Consider the following 20,743-nt stretch of genomic DNA (forward strand, 5'->3'; position numbering starts at 1 on the left):
AATCTGCTGCACAAGACCTTTTTAGAGTATTGTGAAAAAGGATGTTACTTTGAGGACTAAGGTGCACTCTACTCAAGACAGGGTATTTTCCATGGCCTCCTATGCATGTGAAAGTTCGTCATTGATTAAGGAAGACCAAAGAAGAATCCATGCATTTGAATTCTGGTGCTGGAGAAGAATATTCAAAGCACCATGAACTGTGGGCTAGGTTGGAGCATGTACACAGGTACAGATAAGAGCTCATGACACACAGAATCCAGGTCAGATAAACCCCTCAGGAACAGAAATGGGAGTAGTGATACCAGGAAGGTAGGGGGAAGGTGGGGAGAGGAGGGAGAAGAAGCCACTGGGAAAGAGAGACAGCAGTCGGTGTAAGATATGAAAGTAATAATAATTTATCAAGGGGTCATGAGGGTGGGAGGGTAGGAGGGAGGGAAAAAAGAGCTGATACCAAGGGCTCAAATAGAATGCAAATGTTTAGAAAATAAAGATGGCAACATATGTACAAATATGCTCGATACAATTGAAGTATGGATTGTCATATGAGCTGTAAGAGCGCCCAGTAAAATGATCTTAAAAAAAAAAAAGGAAAACCAGATCTGTCTTGGAAGATGTATGGGTAGAGTGCTCCCTAGAGGTAAGGATGGCAAGATATTGCTTTACATCCTTTGGTCATATTGTCAGAAGAGACCAACCAGTTCCTGAGAAGGACGTAGTGTTTGGTAAAGTGGAGGGGCAGTGAAAAAGGGGAAGGTCCTTAAAGAGATGGATTGCCACAGTGGCTACATCAATGGGCCCAGGCAGAGAAACAATTGTAAGGACAGTGCAGGGATGTGCAGGGTTTCTTTCTGTTATGTATATGGTTGATATATGTTAGAACTGGCTCAATGGCCCCTAACAACAACAACAACTGGGCTGAGTGTCACCTGTCAATCAATTAACAGCCTGGTAACACTTCCTCGATGTCACAAACCTTTTGTCTAAAAGCAAGGCAAACAGAGATCTCTGTCTCTGTCCCCATGCCTTCCTGCTTTCTGGGACTCTGTGGCCAACCCTGAGAGCTGTCCTTGTCCTGCCATATTTCCACTGACTTTGGATCCATGGGACTCTGCACCTGGCCCTAGCTTGTGATCTTCCTGCATTCTGCATGAGTCTAAAGAAGGATTTATATCGACTAGTAGGGGACTCATGGGCTTGAATTGGACTAAGCTGCGATGCCTTCTTCCTATATAATTACTTCTTGATATAAGCTCATTCTTACACAACCTGGTCTAACACAAAGGTTAAACTATAAACCCTTTGCTCCAACCCTGCACAGCCTATTAGTGGAGATACTTCATGCAGGGGGGCTCTACTAAGCTCCCAGAGGAACGAGTCACACATTCACATCTCAGAAGCAATAAAGCAAATATTAAGCAACAGGGTTAACCTTAGCAGTCCAGGATAGATACTGTGCCTGTATCTTACAAAGAAGGCCTCTGATTCCGGGAGCTGTGCTCCTTTCCTTCAGTAAGGGAATGCTGCTAGTGTGCCTTTTGGCCCCCAAAACGGAATGGCCACTAAGTGTAAGCATTGATCACCTCAAGCTGAAAGTGTGATATTCTATTGTCTTGTTCTTCTGCTTATAAATCTCTTTTATCAGAATGTCTCTTCTAACACACGTGCCTGGTTTTGCTGATATGTTTGGGGCATTTCCCCTGACACCTTGGGTGGAGGGTGGGGTGGGGTGAAGTGGGCATCGGTTGTACCTGGCTTGTGACTTACCTGTCCTTCTCAGGCTCACAGTCTAGTAATGTCTCATCTTTAATTTATGCTCACAGCAGTTTGCTGATCCATTTGTAGGTACAAATTTTAAAAAGAGTATGATTATTGTCCTAGAGAAGGACATAACAATTTTTAAAAATTCCCCCCTAAGACATAGACCTCTTTGGATATCTGATCACACCATGGACTCAACTCTTCTTTTCTTTCCAATTCCCTCTCAAAAAAAAAGAAGAAAGAAAAGAAACCTTTGAACACATATAACCAGTCACATTTTCAATATAGTTTCTGAGAATTCATAGTCTCCACCCCAAATTAAGGAAACGCTTGTCCTAGATAACGCCAAAGTCCAGTTCTCTGAAGTCTGAAACAGTAAAGGATGTCTACCAAATGAATGCAATCAGGATGCTTCTCATATTTGCCTGAGGAAAATCCTAATAGAAATGTCCCTGAGCTTTCAACATATTCGTACACTGCTCTTAAAAAAACAGTCGATCTCAGATGGGAACTGGTCCATTTATAGGAGAGTCTGCTTAAGCTACAGACTGCGGTTGCCATATAAAAGTTGCCGCCCTCCATTCACCGCTGCTTTTGTGCAGGCAGTCGTGAGTCCGACACCTGAGTCCGCTGGCCCCGCACACTGGCCTGCTATCCGGTGACGGGCACAGGCTGGGCTCGGGAGCCCAGCTTCTCGGCGTCTGCCAGTCCTGCCAAGAGCCCTGGCCATGTCCACTCTGGCCTACCTGGATCACTGGATTTGAAACAAACTACTTTTGATTTAGAGGCGACCCTCCGAAGAAGGAATTCATTTGAACTCACAGGTTCAGTGGGGCCAGCCTAGCCAAGGCCGATATGTAAAAATCGACATCAAGGTCAAGTCACAGACTGAGTTGGGAAGAGAAAATAAAGAAAGGGAGCAGTGCATCGCCACGCTCTGCTAATCAGCGGGGACCTTGGATGGAAGAGCACAGAAGGTTTTTGTACCAAATGATTCTCCAAAGCCAGTCTTTGTCCTGGCAGGCTATTTCTGGCACTTTGGCTATTCTGTGTCACTGTCCCCCCTGAGAGATGCCCAGGCCTCCGGCTTAACCCAGCCAGCACTCGCTGGGACCCCTGCGGTAAATGGCAGCCGGCCTGTTTACTGTCTGTCTCTCCAGGAACTAGATCAGGTGGCAGCTGGCAGGAGCACTCCGAGAGAAACAGAGCACCATGTTCAGGAAGATCCACTCAATCTTCAGCTCTGGCCCAGAGAGGAAGGCAGAGGTAGAGAGCCAGTACTACGGCGGGGCTGGCTCGGCTGTCCGGCTCCTTCGCAGCAGTTCCATGTATGTAGTCGGAGACCATGGGGAGACCTTCAGCGAGTCCCTGAAGAAGTACAAGAGCACCAGCAGTATGGACAGTAGCCTGTACTACTTGCAGCACGAGGAGGACAGGGCATGGATGTACTCTCGCACCCAGGATTGCTTGCAGTACTTGCAGGAACTGCTGGCCCTGCGCAAGAAATACCTCAGCAGTCTCCACGACCTAAAGCCCAGGCATGCTCAAGGGTCATCTTCCACGTCCTCCAAGTCTTCCAAGGCAGGGAAAAAGGCCTTTGTCCAAACAACTCCCCGAGAAGTAAAGGTAAGCCCCACTGAGCACTGCCAATCTGCCCAATCAGTACATGTGCACGGTGCACAGGAATTCTCCCAATAGTCTGGGCAACATACCTCAGCCCCTTTCTCACCTTCCACAGCTACAGGTGAGTAGTAGTTGAGGACTCCCTAGGTGCTAACCTATCAGGCTGGGCTGTGAGCATAAAGTTGGAGGGTCAAACATTTTGCATGTTCAACTCCACCCACAGTGCCTTGGAAGAAAGGCCTGCGGATCCACTTCAGAAAAATCCACCACTTAAAACCCTATGCAGCAAAGTACGGCTCTGATATAATAGGGGGTCACCTTAGGTGAGAATCAACTCCAGAGAAATTGCTTTCTTATTTAGTAGTCCTCAGGGACGCTAGGTTGTCCTCTCCCCAGCCTTGGGGAAATGAACTAATCCTGTGTTGATTTTTCATGCCGAAGAAAAAGGAAGTAGTAGTGAATGATAGCTACTGAGCCCTAGTGGCATTCTGGGTAAGATACTGCACTGCTGGCCGCAAGATTCAAACGCACGAGGCAGTTTGTGTGAGAAAGATGAGGCAATTTGCTCCCATGAAGATTTGTAATCAGAGAAACCCTTCATAGGTCGTTATGAGTCAGAATGGGCTCCATAGTAGTAGAGGTTTGGTTTACAGAGTAGGCCAGTGGGGAGGCCTGGCCAAATCTCTCACTCACCACTCGACTACCTAAACTAGATGGCATTTGTATGGCATATGGATGACAGAGTCTAGCACAGAATTATCAACAAATTCTCCTTATTATTTATTTATAATTATTAATAACAATTATTAGCATATCTAAAAATCCAAGTGAAATATTGTTATGAGTTACCATACTGGTTGCCATCAATTCCAACTTATGATGACGCCCAGGTATCAGAAGTGACACCAGGTGCTGCAGAGTGGAATGTGCTCTGTAAGGTTTTCACTGTAAGAAAGATCACCAGACCTTTCTTCTGAGGAATCTCCAGGTGGATTTGAACTTGAACTTCCAATTTTTCTGTTAACAGCTAAGTGTATTAACTGTTTATGTCACCCAGAGACTAGCTCCTTTAAATATCTATGTGGTCATTCCCAGGCAAGCCAACTAAGGGAAGGAGTTAGTCAATCTGTACCTTGGGCCTAGGCATTTGGTGGGTTAGTCCCAGAGCTTTGCTGAAGACTGGAAGTCTGAATCTGGAGAGACACAAGAATGAGATTAGTGAATGAAAGAATGTGTTTGTTGTTGTTGTTGTCCTGTATAATTATCATAGTGCTTTTGCACATCTCATTGTTGTTTGAGCATTCCAGTAATGCTTTACAAAGAGAGGCTCATGGACACTGCTTTTGTGTGCTAGGTCACTTGAGGGACATGACCCTTAATTCATCCAGCTATTCCCAGCCTCATTTCCTAGCTTTTGTATACCTGTGGTTGGAGGCTGTCTTGTCTTGCACATTCATCTCACTTTCCTGATAACTGGATGGAAGATGCTCAAAACAGGCCTGTCTCTTCCATTCTTGCTGTTGCCCCAGTGTGCCCTCAGGATGGGCCAGCTCCATCAATGTTGAATGACTGATTGGTCTGCTATCAGATTGCTAGGGCTTGCCCTAACCCAATGGTATCAGCTGTCTGCATTTTATACTAGGAGGGAGTAATTTAAACAATCATTTTAAGCTCTGAAAATATGTCTACATTAGATATGAAAATAATAATGATGTATAGTTTATCAAGGGGTCATGAGGGTGGGAAGGGGGAGGAAGGGAAAAAAGAGGAGCTGATACCACGCTATGTCACTGGTATTTCAAATGCCAGTAGGGTCCCCCAAAGTGAACAGGTTTCAGCAGAGCTTCTAGACCAAGAACAGACAATGGAAAAGGACTCCCTTGCCCACTTTGAAGGAAGTAGTTGCTGATAACTTTATGTATAGCTTCAAAGCATTGTCAGATGCTGAAGGCCTCATTAAATGAAAGCAGGGCATTATGGGAGATAGTGCCAGAGGAATGATCCCTCCCATCAGAGGGCACTCAACATGTGATTGAGGGGGAGCTGCTTTCCCAGACTGGGTTGACCAATGGTGCCATGAGTGGGGTGAAGTTTGAGAAAGCGGAGCCTTTGGGATCTTCGTTTGCTGATGGGCACAACTCAAGGTGAGGAGAAACAACTGCAAAAACCTGTGAATGATCAGAACTTGGAATGTATAAAATATGAATCTATGAAAATTGGAAGTTATCAAAAATAAAATGGAATGCATAACAATAAATATCCTAAGCATTAGTGAGCTGAAATGGACTGGTATTGGCCATTTTGAATCAGAATACCATGTGACTTACTGCGCTGGGAATAACACTATCAAGAGGAATGGCCCGGCATTCATTGTCAAAAAGGACATTGTAAAATCAGTCTTGAAGTACAATGCTGTCTGTGATAGGATTATCTCTAACCGCTTTCAAGGAAAGCCAGTCAATACAACAATTTTCAAATTTATGCACCAACCACAAAAGCTATTGATGAAGAAATTGAATTCTACCAATGTATTCAGTCTGAATTTGATCAAATGTGCAATCAAGATACATGGATAATTATTGTTGATTGGAATTCAAAAGTTGGAAACAAGGCAGAAGGAGCAGCAGTTGGAAAATATAGTCTTGGAGACAGAAAGGAAGCGGGAGGTCGCGTGATAGAATGTTGCAAGGCCAATGACTTGTTCATAGCAAATAGCTTTTTCCAACAAAGGAGACTATACACATGGACTTCTCCAGATAAAATACATAGAAATCAAATGGACTATATCTTTGGGACTAGGTGATGGAAAAATCTCAAAATAGCCGCTAAAACCAGGCCAAATACTGACTAAAGCAAACCATCAACTGCTCATATGTAAATTCAGGTTGAAGCTCAAGAAAATCAAAACAAGTCCCCAAGAACCATAATACACTTGGGTATATCGCACCTGAATTTCGAGATCTCAAGAGCAGATTAGCTGCATTGATCATTAATTACCTGGTGAACTATGGGAGGATATCAAGAACATCATTCATGAAGAAAGCATGAAAGGACTAAGTGATCAAAGGGAGTGTCCAAAGACTCTGAAACTTGCTCTTAATTGAAGAGTAGCCAAAGCAAATGGTAGAAATGATGAAGTCAAAGAGCTGACTAGAACATTTCAAAGGGCAGCTTGCAAAGCCAAAGCCAAATATTATAGTGACATGTTCGAAGACCTAGAAGTGGAAAACCAAAAGGGAAGAGCACACTTAGCATCTCCTAAAATGAAAGAACTGAAGAAAAATATCTAAGCCTTGAGTTGCAATACTGAAAGATTCTATGGGCAAAATATCTAATGACGCAGTAAACCTCATAAAAAGATGGAAAGACTGTACAGAGTCAGCATATCAAAAAGAAATCGCTGATTTTCCACTATTGCAGGAGGGAACATATGAGTTAGAACCAATGAAACTTAAGGAAGAAGTTCAAGATGTATTGAAATCATTAGCCAAAAGCAAGGGTCCTGGAATCGATGGAATACCAATGAAAACGTTTCCACAAGTCAATGAAGGACTGAAAGCACTCACTTGTCTATGCCAGGAAATTTGGAAGGCCAAATTGTTGGCCTTCTGACTGGAAGAGATCCCTGTTTTGTACCCAGTCCAAAGAAAGGTGGCCCAATAGAGTGTTCAAATCATAAAACAATATCATTGAAATCACATGCAAGTACAATTTTTCAGAAGATCATCCAACAATGGTTGCAACATTACATTGACAGAGAACTGCCGGAGGTCAGGGCTTGGGTTTTACTGACTGTGCAAAAGAGATCTTGGGGGAGCTGGCTACACAACCAGGGTTGATCTTTGGAAGCAGCTTGGAATTGGGTTTGCTCTTGTGGGATGATGGAAGTAATCATGTGGGGATAGGGTAGTGGGGTCTATACCTGCCACCTGCCTAGGTGGTCTAGGAATGAGGAATGAAGCAACTGCCTACTCAGAGGGCAGGTTGCTGATGTGAGCCACTTAGAGTGGTGACCAGGCCTAGAGTCCTGGAACAGCTGATGAACAGCTAGTTATGTGAGCCTGGAATGGCTTCTGGACTCGGAGGATTTCAGTCTTTGTTTCAATTCCCAACTCCCTGCCTGTGATTTACAATCCCTCCCCCCCACCATTGCAGTTTGTGCTTGTATTATTATGCTAAGACTTTGCTCATGGACCAGGTGTGTGTGTGTGTGTGTTATTTGCTAACCAAAGACATATTTTAAAAGCCTGGGAATTGCCAGGCCTTACGATGGGTGGGGTGGGGTTTGGGCCTGCAGTGCTGTCACTCCAGAATGGAGGATTAGTTTTGCTGAGTGGACCTGGAGCTCCCCTGGCCTGTAGGGAGAGTCAGTCTAGTCACTATGCCTGCTCCAGGTCATTCTGTAGAGTCACTGCCAAGCAGCTCAGTGGGCTGTACTAACCTTGTTATAGGGGAGGGAGGGCTGTGAGGGTATCAGACAGGAGCTTCCTTGGCTTAGGCCAAGAGCCAAGCCTATTTGTGTTTATATCAGTCCCCGGCTGGTCATGCAGGGCTATGTCCCCGTAGCTCTGCTGGTCAGCCACTCTAGCTAGCTCCTGCACCTGGAAAAACTGATTAGGAGAGGTGGAGATCTGAGTTCCGATGGCTAGTGCTGGGGGCTGATGACAAAGGGGGAGTCTATTAGCAGATGTTGCTTCTCTTTTATTTTAATACATTTGTATCTACTTATCTTTATGCTGAGAATCTTGCAGTCTGGAAGTGTAGGATATCTTTCTCTGTGGCCTCTCTTCCTGGTCTCTGCAGAGTCTCCTATGTTTGCTACTTGGTTGCCATCATGCTTCTAACCTCAATCTTTTCTTCATTTCTCATGATGCTACCTATCAATCCAATTGTGAAGAGTGAGGTTTTCTTTACATTGAGTTGCAATCCATATTGAAAGCTGCTGTGTTAGTCCAGGTGGACTAGAGAAACAAATTCATAGACACTCATATGTTTATAAGAAAAAGCTTTATATCAAAGAGCAATTGTACATTAAGAAAACATCCTAACCCAGTCCAGATCAAGTCCATACATCCGAGATTAGTCCAAGTGTCTGATACCAGTCTGTAAATTCCTCTTCAGACTCATGCAATGACCTTTCAAATGCAATGACCTTCCAAATGACCTTCCAAATTACCAACCCATGCAATGACCTTCCAAATGCAGGAAGGTCACAGGAAAGTCTTGTGAATGCAGTGGTGGTGGAAGCATCTCAGCACTGGCATGGGTCTTCACATGGTTCCTCCAGCTACAGGGCTCTGGCTACCATTAACATAGCTCCATGTGGCTTGTCAACAGGGATGTCTTGCAGCTAGAGAGTATACCTAGCCTCTAGTAAGCTATTATCTCCTTCATGCCTCCAAATGAGGTCATCAGGTTGCGACCTGATTGACAGGCTAGACTCCACCCCTTCACAAGTTGACAGATCATGTAACTGCCACAGCTGCACTCCTTGATCTTTATCAAGAAGTGCTTCAAGTCTTCCTTGTGAACCAGTTGTTAAATATAGAATTATTCTAAAATTCAATTACATACATTTATAATTAGTGTTATAAATAAAGGCAATAGCTGTTATATATGCTTTTGAGATTACATTTGCCTACTATCCTTGTAGGACAGGGATTCTGTATAATAGTTTGCGGCCAATCCCACATTCAGTAGTGTCTTGCTAGTAGCTTGAAATTAGATGTAGTGGTATAATATGTATACATAGACATTGGAATACCCTAAAAATAAGAGCTCCCAACACCTACGGAGTTAGGTGTTGTGTACCAACACAATCCTAGGGGTAAGCATTGAAATTAAACCTACTGCCATAGGGTCAATTCTGACTCATAGAAACTCCACGTAGCATCCCTGACACTGTCATCTTTATGGGAGCAGCCAGTCTCATCTTTCTCCTGAGGAGTAGCTAGTGGTTTCGAACCACCAACCTTGTGGTTAGCAGTCCAGTGCTTATCCCACAGCACCATCAGAACTCCTTATTGAAAATGCAGAAACGTTTACCCTGAAAGCCTTCTTTTGATACTATTTAAATGCTCGTGGGTGAATTTGAATAGTTTTGCAGTTAGTTTCACCCAACCAATCCAAGGGAAAACTACTGTCTCACATTTTGAACATATTTGATCCTGGAAATTTCATTAACAGTTGTGACACTCAGCTTTATAGATACTATTAGTTCATGGGGGAATTGTCAATACTTCACAGAAATAAATAGAGTGTTCTATCTGGGAAAAATAAGCTGAGCCCCAGAGCAGGTGTGGTGGGGGTGAAGAGACTTGGAAAATTATAACACTGAGCCCACGGTATGCTACATATATGCTAAGTGGGAAAGACTCCACCATCAAGCATGTCCTATAGGGATTCTTTTATTAACCCTTAAACATGACCACAAACAATTATCCTGGATTAGAGAAACCACCAGCATGCCCACAGGAGTCTACCAACTTACATCCACGAAGCTAATTATGGACAATAGAAAAAAATGAGATCATCACAAGATCATGACTTGTGCAAGTCATTTCTATTGCAGGCAGGACTACAGAAACAGGGAATGGACTGGGACATATAAACAGTTGTAGCTTAAACTAAGATACAGGATTGTTTGACTACCTGGCTCCATAGTGGTTGGGTATGACTCAAGATCATGTAATCCTGAGTGATCGGCATGACTTGTCTACAAGATAATACCATGACCCCTAGATTTTAACTTAGATAACATTCATCTGATTGGCTATTTTGGGAAATGCCAAGACAAGTTCCCTAGGCCTTCATCTGAATATCTTTCTAAAGATACTATATATGCTTTTAACCACACTCTTCCTGAGGGCAACATGCTTGCTACAGACTTGTGTAAACATAAACACATTGCCTGTTCAATGATAAGCAGTTATTGGGGAAGTAACAGGATTCAAATGGTATCTGAATTTATGTCAAGATATACATAAATGGCATTAGAGCTTTTCCTATAGACTACAATCTTCCACTAACCAAATACTGTAAAATTTAATCTCTAATGCACATATGAAGGTTAACTGGAGTAGAATTTATAATGCAATACATATGCTTTTCTAGAAAGTTCCTTTCCACGGGGCTGCCTCAATGTTGTTGGCAAAGGAGAATCATCTCATGGAGCAGGACCCTGGGATGTGCAGGGCTAGGTATAATACAGGCTTTCCAGAGAAGTTTCAAGTTCCCGAGATAAAACACTTTCATGACTGAGAGGGGAGCAAGGCCATCAAATTTTTTTCAAGTTCCTTGTTGTGGCAAGTACATAATCTGTCAAATTGTGAAGGGGTGGAGTCTAGCCTGTCAATCAATTTATAGCAAATGAAGCCTTTGTGTGGGCATGGCCTTCTCCTGAGGATCCTGGGAACGCCTATCTTCCTCCCAGGAGGTGGGAAGCACATTCTCTCTGCTGGTCTTCCGGCAAGACATTCCTGTTGACAAGTCACATGGAGCTACACTGATGGAGCCAGAGCCCTGGAACTGGAGGAGCCACGTGCAGACCCACGCCAGTGCTGAGATGCTTCCATCACCACTGGATCCACAAGACTTTCCACCTACTGGCCTGTGGTCTTCTTGTACTCGGCATCATTGCATGTGTTGTGTGAGTTTGAAGAGGACTTTATATGGGCTAATATCGAACTTATGGACTTGATCTGGACTGGGCTTGGCTGTTCCCTAACATACAATTACTCTTTGATATAAAGTCTCTCTCACACATATGAGTGTCCTGGATCTGTTTCTCTAGTCAACCCGGACTAACACACTTGTTTAAGGAGGCTGAACTATTTTTGTCTTATTCAGTGGTGTTTATTACTGACTGAAGTTCTATTTTATAAAACTTAAAAAAAAATTAAATCAGTTGTTGTTGACTATGACTTATGGTAACACCACATATGTCCAAACAGAATTATGCTCTATAGGGTTTTCAGGATTGACCTTTCAGAAGCAGATGAACAGGCAACCTTTTGGCGAGTAGCATTGCATAGTAGCTGCTTGTACCAACTAGTGACTCTGTTATAAAACTAACTCTTTGTAAAGTAGAATTTCCTGCAATAAATCCTGGGTCTTAGCTGATGCAACCTTTCATACTAGTGGTCAACCCATCAAGGAGATGCTGTCGTAGAAGTCAGAAAGGCATACGTTGTGCTATGGAAAAACTGGTAAGGACAGAATCCGCCTGGGGTTCATCAAAGACCTGGAAAGGCCCTGGAAGTCCTGACTAGTAGCTCAGGCATTTTGTAATGCCTAAAATAGAGAAGCTGTCAAAGATTGCAAAGGTGGTGGTCAAAGGTCTCAAGGTCCACCTTCAAAGGGTTTCTGCTGCTAAAGAATGCAGGCATTTGACAATTCATTACCATGAAGGAAGTCACATAAGGGAAAGGATTCAGTACAAGAATGCATCCTGACATTTCTGTACAAATTATGTTGATAGGTATCCATATAGTTAATGAAGGAAAGTTCCTCTTTATATCAGAAGTACGGCTAATGAATGCTGGCAGAATGCAGAATTAGAAAATGAATATTTTACAATTACTAATGGAATAAATGAAGACCATGGCTGCTGAAATCAATAGGCAAAAAGGTTGAGGGTGAACTTTTAGGATAAATCAAGTCCAATTCACCCAAATCTTCCATCAATCTTAATATCACTCAAAGAAGGAAATATACATTGTATACCTCGATGTGATATACTGGGAAGTATACACCAACACCAATCAATTCTTACTTTGCCCCAAATTAAACTATTAATCTCTCAAGTTTTAGATATGCATTTCCAACACAGCAGCCACATATAACTATTTAAATTTAAGAGCGAAAAAAATGCAGTCCCTCCATAGCATTTTTCGAGTGCTTAGGAGCCACATGTGTCTATTGTGAGGTGTTATCCACTCGGTTCCAATGCATAGCAACCCTCTGCACAGCCGAACACAACACTGCCCATCCTGTGCAATCTCATAATTGCTTTTATGTTTGAGCTCTCGGTGCAACCATTATGTCCATCTATCTTGCCGAAGATCTTCCTCATGATGAGGGTTTTCTAGTCATTATGGTAGGTCTTCTGTTTGTTTGTTTCCTGACTGTGTTTTGTATGGCTTTCTGTGTATGAAATCTAGGATAGGTAGATTTGGAGAGATAGTAACTAAATTGATAATAGCCCAGGGGAATGGAAGAGGAGAATGGGGGTGGAGGAAGTAGGGAGCTAACAACAATAAGTAGGAGATGAAAGCTTTTTGAAATTGATTGTGGTGATAGTTGCACAAATCTTTTCAATATGATTGAATAACTACATTGTATGATATGTGAAGTATATGCCAATACAGCTATTAAAAATTAAATTAAAACCTTTTCCACAGCTCAACAAAAACAAACAAATGAAAAAGAGATTTAGCTACTAATAAAAATGAGTACAAGAAAGAAGAAAAAATGTTGTAAAATTGACTTTGGTAGTGATTGTACAACTCTTTTTAATATGATTGAGCTATTGAATTGTATGTTAAATGAATTATAGGTCAATAAAACTGTCTTTGCAATACAATGTTGTTGGGATTTTGAGTTGCGCAAACCAACTACAACCAGGTGTGAGTCAGTGAAGGAAAAGAGAACAAAGACTAGTACTAGTTGGTATTCAAAATGATGTTTTCTTTTATTAAGTGTGATAACAATATTATAGAAAATCCTTATCTGTTAGAGATACATATAAAAGTATTTATTGGTAGAATGATATTATTTGAAAAAATTTTAAATGCCCTAGGAGGGAAATAAATGTGAGAGGGTAATAGATGAAACAAGAATGGGAAAAAATTGATGGTTACTGAAGCTGGCAATAAGTATATTGGCTTCATGATGCTCTTTCCTATAGTCCCTGGGTGGTATACATTGTTCACACAGTCAGATGCCAGCAGAAAGATAGGAGGGTTGAGTTCCCTCAAAGGTACCCAAAAGAAAGGGTTGCCAATCTATTTCTAAAAAAGTAACCATTGGAAACCTTACAGTGCATGGCTTTATTTGACATAGATGAGCCACTATTCGCTGGACTTGAATAGAGGGTGACTTTATTAAAATTTTAAAATAATTAAACATTTTTCAGAACCTAGAGTATATCAATTGTACTTCTTAACTATTGCAAGTTGAAATAATTATGTCTATATTAAAAATAAATCATATTTTCCCCTAAGTGGTTTATGAGATATAGAATTATTATTGTAAAATTATAGTTTATCATGCACTTTAATTATGACTTACATGTAATATAATATGCATTTGAAAAAAGAGTTATTTCAGTAAAAACTAAGTTAAATGCTTTAGAATGGTTCAATAATAGAAAGTTACATACAATCGCCAAAAATAAACCTGAGTCATGCATATCTCAGGGACAAGCAGATGGATTCTGGGCCCCCACTGAACTCTAGTCCCAATCCAAGAACAGTTAGTTCTGACAACCTTGTCCTGCTCCACACTTACCTTCATGAGATGATCACTGAAGATAAGAGTGCGACAGCAAAATATGGTGAAGAAAGCAGATGGTGCCTGGCTATCAATCAGAATAGTGTCTGGCGATTTAAAAGCTTGTATTCAAACCAGGAGCCATCTAAGTGAAGAGTCAACTAAATCCACACGGAAGAAGCACACAGCTTGTGTGATCCAAAAATCACAATAACAAAATTCAAATCTGACAAAGGGAAAAGTATCAGAGCCTACATTGTGAACACCCAATTTGTCGAAGGCTATGGGGGACAGTGGGAGTCCAAAACCCATCTGCAGAGTGTCTGGTCAGATTAAGCCGTTGGCAGATCCCCATGAGATTCTTCTAGGCCAGGGCAAGTATTTCTTGCTTGTTCCATGACAAAAATTTCTTCCCTGGCCATATAAATATTCACGGTAGTATTTTCTTCCTTATGCACTATTTGTAGTTTTATCTCTGTATTATTATGGTATTATTTTATCCTTACCACTTTGTTTTTTGTCCTGTTTCTGTTGGGTTTTCCAGTTTGTGAAGCACAGAAGGAGTGGAGGCATAGAGATAAGAACTGATGTAAAGGTTTAAAGGGGATGTAGGAGTGGGGGATGAGAGATAGGGAGGGGGAGGGGGCTGGGGGCGCAAACAAAGTATGTGGGCGGGAGCACTCGAGAACGGATGGTGATGGCACAACTCATTTTAAAAATGATTTAACTATGGGGGTGGGTGGAAGAAACGTTCTCAAATGGATTGTGGTAGTAATTGTACAGTTCTTTTTGAAGTGATTAAACTATTGAATTGTGTGATGTGTGGATTAAGTGCCAAGAAAACTGTTAAAAAAAAGAAGAAGAAGTAAGGAAATACACGCGTCTTAAGCTGCTAGGAAGTCCACTCTGGTCGAGGACTGGGGATGTGAGCCGCCTTGCCAACATGCAGAGAGCATTGGAAAGTGGAGCGTTGCAGATGCACTTAGGTTAAAATTTAAAACCCTATCATTTCATCTCCCTTATGAGTCATTAAAATTTGTTCTAGTTTTCAATATTTTCTGCTTTGTTTTTTTTATATTGAACTTGGTATCCATTTACTTTGTTATTGTTGTTTTCTATTTTTCTTTAAATGTTTCAGAGTGTATGAAATCCAGAAGAAGTAGATCTATCAGTAACTGGATTAATGGTTCTGTGGGGGTATGGCAGGGAAGGCTGGGGTCGTGGAGAGCCAATAACAATGACTATAAGAACAAATAAAATGTTCTCAAACTGGGGTCGGGGGGAGGGAAAGAAAGTCACAGATATATGTACAGCCAAATGAGATTTGAGCCAAACAAACATCTATCTTGAGGAAAGATAGAAAATGTCTAGAAGGATTTTGCACTGAATTTTCCCACAGGCTTCTTGAAGTTCCTAGTTTGCTTTCTGTGTAAAGGTCACTTTAAATAAACCAAATCTGGAAACTGTAGATGAGATATTGTGGATAAAATTTAAGCAAAGAAGATAATGTAGAACTCAAGTAAGCAAGGTCTACTTAAAATATTGATGAATCAATAGACATCTGTATACTTTAAATTATGATTAAATATTTACTGTATATATGCACAGTGTTTTGCTAATTCTCTACTCTAACCCTGATTTTCTGATTGACAGACCAGTTGGTTACCGATGGCAATTAAGTGAAATATCAAATAATACACACTTATATCTACCTATGACTGACCAAGGAAATTGGGAGTCCCAAAGGAAGTTAATGATATAATTTATTTTTACCTGAAAGTTAAAAAATCCTCCATGTACCTTTAATTTTTTCTGTGAGTAGCAAAATACAGTGTCACTTGAATAAACCCTTCATAAACGGTGGGTTATAGATTGTTCCTAGGGAATTGCAGGTCCCTACCCTGCTCTGCTCCAAACAGTACCTCTTCATGATTTGGTTGCCAATACAGCTTTTCTGATCCTGTCATCTCTGTTATCCTGTCACTTTGTCCACTCTCCAATTCTCTCTTAAGGGAGCAGCCACCTTGTCCTCGTCTGCATGTGGTATAAAGAGCATCAGCTTTGATGTCAACCTGACCTGGTCAAGTTACTGGCTATCCCTGTGAAGCTTAGGTGGAACTGTCAAGATTAAGTGAGATAATAGGTCATTTATGTTGTGATTGTCTATTTTCCTTCTTGATGAAATATATTATTAAGCAAAACCGGTTGTATGGTAGTTCCATAATTTCACGTCAACTTGATAAATAAGTATAGGGGTGGAGTCTAGTCTATCAATCAAGATATAGTCTGATGATGCCTCCCTGTGGGTGTGGCCTTCTCATAAGGATTCTGGGAACTTCCTCTCTTTCTCCCTGGCAGCAGGCCACACTCTCTCTCTCTGCCTCACATTCCTGTTCACAAGCCATGTGGAGCCACACTGAGACCTGCGTCAGCCCTGTGATGCTTCCACCGCCATTGGATCCATAAGATTCTGCACCCACCGGCCTGTGATCTTCCTACATTCTGCATCATTGCACGTGGCTGCATGAGTCTGAAGAGAGACTTATGAACTAGTATCGGATTTATGGGCTAATATCAGACTTATGGACTAGATCTGGACTGGACTGGGATGTTTTCTTGATATACTCTTTGATCTAAAGCTCTCTTTAATACATATGTGAGTGTCCCTGGATTTGTTTCTCTAGTCAACTGCACTAACGGAAGTTGCAAGCAGTCACCTCTGACTCACGGCACGAGCTCATGTGTGTCAGTAGAACTGTGCTCCATAGGCTGATTTTTCAGAAGTGCTGACCATCTCTTTCTTGTGAGGTATCTCTGGGTGGCTGGACTAGCAGTCAAGTTGATTACCTGCAACTCCAGGAACCCCTGGTAACTCAATTGCCGCTATTCAACTCTTCTCTAACTGCTAGAAACTTTTTTGAAGCCTCTGTTCCACTCCTGGTCTTTCTCTTGCTTGTTTCTACTTTGTAGCCCTGTTCTCTTTCAATGTCAGGGTTCTCTGAATGGAGAAGAATAATTACATGTAGATAATGGCTCACTTTTATGGAAAAGATCAAGTGCATGTTGGGGTCCTTTATTATCTTCTCTGAAAAAGCTTTTTATAAATGCAAAATAAAAACTCTCTATATGTTTAAAACTGTTTTCTAGCAGTACAAAATACATGTATTTGAAAAAACTCTTGGCACACACACAGAGAAGCATCCTTTTATTTCCAAACATGGCAGTGTGTAATTTAATAATGCTCATCTTAAATACCACTCCACTTTTAAATGCCCACATATAATAAAAGAACTCTACATTTGGTCAAAATTGCCAACATTAATGGACATTGTTCCACTGTACAAGTTCTCTCAGTCCTTCTTCAGTTACTCAGAGAATTCTTTCTTAGTTCTCTTATTGATTCTATCTCCTTTTTCATGAGTTCTCCTTGTAAGTCCAATAGGATGCTTTCACTTCTGTGATGTCACTCTTCCGTACCATTCATGGCTATTGTGAAGATTTAATAAGATTATGGAAGAGAAAGAGGTAGTATAGAACCTGGGACCTGGCTAAGTTACTATTATTTCTTACATTTCCACTGCAGTGGGAGGGCAGAAGGGAGACTTCATTGCTTATTGAGCACGCAGTTTCTATTAAGGGTGACAGAAAATTTGGAATGGATAAAGGTACATAGCATGATGAATATAATGAATGCCACTGACTTATACATGCAAATAATGTTGACAAGACAAAATATTGCTACATATATACATAGCACAATTGAAGATACATATATATAGCATATACTTAAAGCAAAATTTTTCCATTTCAACCATCTGTGACATTAATTACATTTACCATTCTGTGCTACCATAATCATGATCTGATTCTAAAAGCTTACATCATCTCAAGCAAAAACTCAGTACCCTACTTTGTGATCACCATTATTAACTTCAGTCTCTAGGTATTTTCCCATTCTAGATAATGCACATCATTGTGATCATGCAATATTTGTAACTCAGTAAAATGTTTTCAAGTTTTATCCATACTGTAGCATGTATCAGAACTTCTTTTTTCCTTATGACAGTAATAATCCATTGTGTGTGCATACCACATTTTACTTATCCAGTCATCTGTTGATAGACAATTGGGTTGTTTCCACCACTAGATATGTAAATAGACCGAGTTGAATATTGGTGACTTTTCAGATGATCAAACCTAGGCTCTCTTCTATTCATGTCATGCCTTGAGCTTGAATTTTGTCACTTTAGGCCAATAGGATGCTTTTACTTCTGGAGTTCACCAGTTACCTAAACAACTGGGAATTTTTTAATTGGATGTTTATCAGCAGAGAAACCAAAGAAAACCAAATTATTATTCCTATTATCTAGTAACAAATTAATTACCAGGAAAGTGGTATGTCTTGTCCTTTCTACTCTACATCGTTGAGATAATTAGAAGTTGATTAAACTAGACAATTATGGGTCTGGGCTATCTTCCTTCCTTCCCCAGGATGCTTGTTCAAATTTAAATCCCACAAAGTTAAAACTCCATATAAATTTGGTTGGATAACACTTAATCCTTTTCAACTTCTGTGGCTGACGCGCGTGAGACCACACGGAGGCTGGCTCAGGAACAGTCTTCTCTCATTCTGCCCACAGAAAGCAAACCCAAAGAAGTGCTCACAGTTCAGTGCAGACGTGGCAGAAGCAATAGCCTTCTTTGACTCCATCATCTCAGAGCTGGACACAGAGAAGCGGTCCTTCCCCACTGAGACCGACCCCCCAAACGAGGATGTGGACTTTGATGGTAAGTGCCAAGGAAAGCCAGACTTCTTGAGGCTGATGAGTGGGCAGGTTGAGGTCTTTGGTGGTAGACTGAGTAGGTAGCAGGAATCCCACCTCCATGATTAAAGGGAAATCCCACACATGCAAGCCATAGCCTGATCCCAGAACCTATTCTCTTTGGGATACTTCTTGCTTTCGTTTTCTGAGCTGCCATGTTTCCAGCCTAACTCTCCAATGCTGTGAGGCCACATTGGGACCCAAAGTCCTTTCTTCTGATCCACTTACTACAGGTAAGATTGCTTAGAATGTTTGTAAGACTCTATGAAGGATAGCTACAGGGAAATTCTTGGGTAATGGGAAGAGGTAAACTGTATTAAAATAAAACTAGACACAGCCAAGATATCCTTTGGTAGGTGAATGGATAAAGAGATATCAAAACAATGAAGGATTACTCAACAAATTAGAGGGATGAGGTATCAAGCTACGAAAAGACCCAGGGAAACCTTACATGTGGATTGCTTAGTGAAATCCGTCCATTTAAAAAGCTATGATCCAATCACATGGCATTCTGAAAAGGTGCAGAACATTCCAGAGAGTTCCTGGGTGATGCAAATGGTTCATACATTGGCTGAATGGTTGAAGTTCAGGACCACTCAAAGATACCTTGGAATAAAAAATACCTTGGAAGGTAAATCCATTGCCACCAAGTTGATGTCAACTCATAGCCATACTTCAAGACAGGCAGTAACTGCCCTGTAGGGTTTTCAAGACTGACATCTTTAGAGAAAAGGACTGCCACATCTTTCTCCCATGGAGTGGCTGGTGGGTTTGAACTCTTGACCTTGGGGTTAACAGCCAACGCTTATCTCACGGCACCTCCAGAGCTCCCTAAATCTCATTGTAGAGACTAAACAGAGTGGTGGTTTGAGTGGGCTTGGGAGGCAGGATGGAAAGATGCATAGGTTTGAATGGTGAGGTTGGGGAGGGGAAATCAAACTTCTGAGCCTACAGAAGTTAGCTTGCCTTGGACGTAGCACTGTCTGCCAGAACCAATTCTGACCACGCACCCACCCTGTTAAAAATCCACATCTCCCCCTTTCCACTATTGCCCTGTGGGAATAGAGAGGTGGAGATGCAGGCCAGGAGAGGCCTCCTCCCAGAGCTCTGAAGAGAGAGTAAGAGTCAAGCTAAGAAGGCCCTTCTCTCCATGCCGACCTACGTGTTGTTGGTTCTCTCCCGATGAGGAACCAAGAATCGAACATGTTCACGAGTTGAGCCCACTTTGAAATTCTAGCACTCACTGTCTGTTTCTTTCAACTTTATTCAGGGAGTTATTGGCCCCAAGATACTAAAGTACCAACATTTGGTATAAATATAGTATCATTCTTGAGTATTGCTCAAACGATAATTCTTTCACCTGGATATTTATCTATGTTAATTAGGTTTCATGGGATTCTGTAAAATTCCACAGGAAGTGACTCCGGATGGCAAACCTTCTCTTACTGTTCAGGGTAACTTGCTTGCCCTCCCCTCCCAGGCAGTCCCTTCAGTTCCTGGCAATGCACAGCCTTGTCCCAGGATAAGACCTAGGAAATACAGTGAATACCTAGGTATTCACCGAAGATGTAAATTTCATCTTTGGAGTTAAATTGTTTTTGATGATAATACTTACAGTTTCCCCATTAAAATAGTAATGATATGTATGCTTACTATAAATCATATTAATAAAACTATACCTCTAATTCCACCACTCATCATCATTTTGGTGTTTGTCCTTTCAAAAAAAATTTTAATACCTACCCACTGCCATAAAATTAATTCTAACTCATGGCAGACTTACATGGTGCTTCTGGGGCTGGAACTCTTTATGGAAGCAGACAGCCTTGTCTTTCAAGGAGTGTCTGGTTGAGTTTGAACCTCCAACCTAATGATTAGCAGTCCAATGCTTACATGCTGGTGCCACCAGGGCTCCTCTCAATGCCCACCTGCTGATGTAGGTTAGCTGCCATGGAGTTGCCTTCCAATTCAGAATGCAAAACTTCCTAGTTCTGTACAGTCCTTGTGAATCAGGTGGTGTGATGCACTGAGTTTTCAGTGACTGTTTT

At 41.5% G+C, this 20,743-nt stretch overlaps 1 protein-coding gene across 1 annotated transcript in view; it reads left to right on the forward strand.

Moving 5' to 3' along the window:
* The first annotated feature begins 2,970 nt into the window (after window positions 1–2,970).
* CUNH13orf42 (chromosome unknown C13orf42 homolog) overlaps window positions 2,971–20,743 on the forward strand; it is a 29,700-nt gene continuing 11,927 nt past the window's right edge. The window contains exons 1-2 of the mRNA XM_030888427.1: window positions 2,971–3,384; window positions 18,513–18,660. Of these exons, the coding sequence (XP_030744287.1) occupies window positions 2,971–3,384; window positions 18,513–18,660 (562 nt within the window). The remainder of the gene's footprint in view (window positions 3,385–18,512; window positions 18,661–20,743) is intronic.

The sequence above is a fragment of the Echinops telfairi genome, unplaced genomic scaffold, assembly GCF_000313985.2.
Source record: "Echinops telfairi isolate 266 unplaced genomic scaffold, ASM31398v2 ScPeMD7_7467;HRSCAF=8505_0, whole genome shotgun sequence".
Classification (NCBI taxonomy): Eukaryota; Metazoa; Chordata; class Mammalia; order Afrosoricida; family Tenrecidae; genus Echinops; species Echinops telfairi.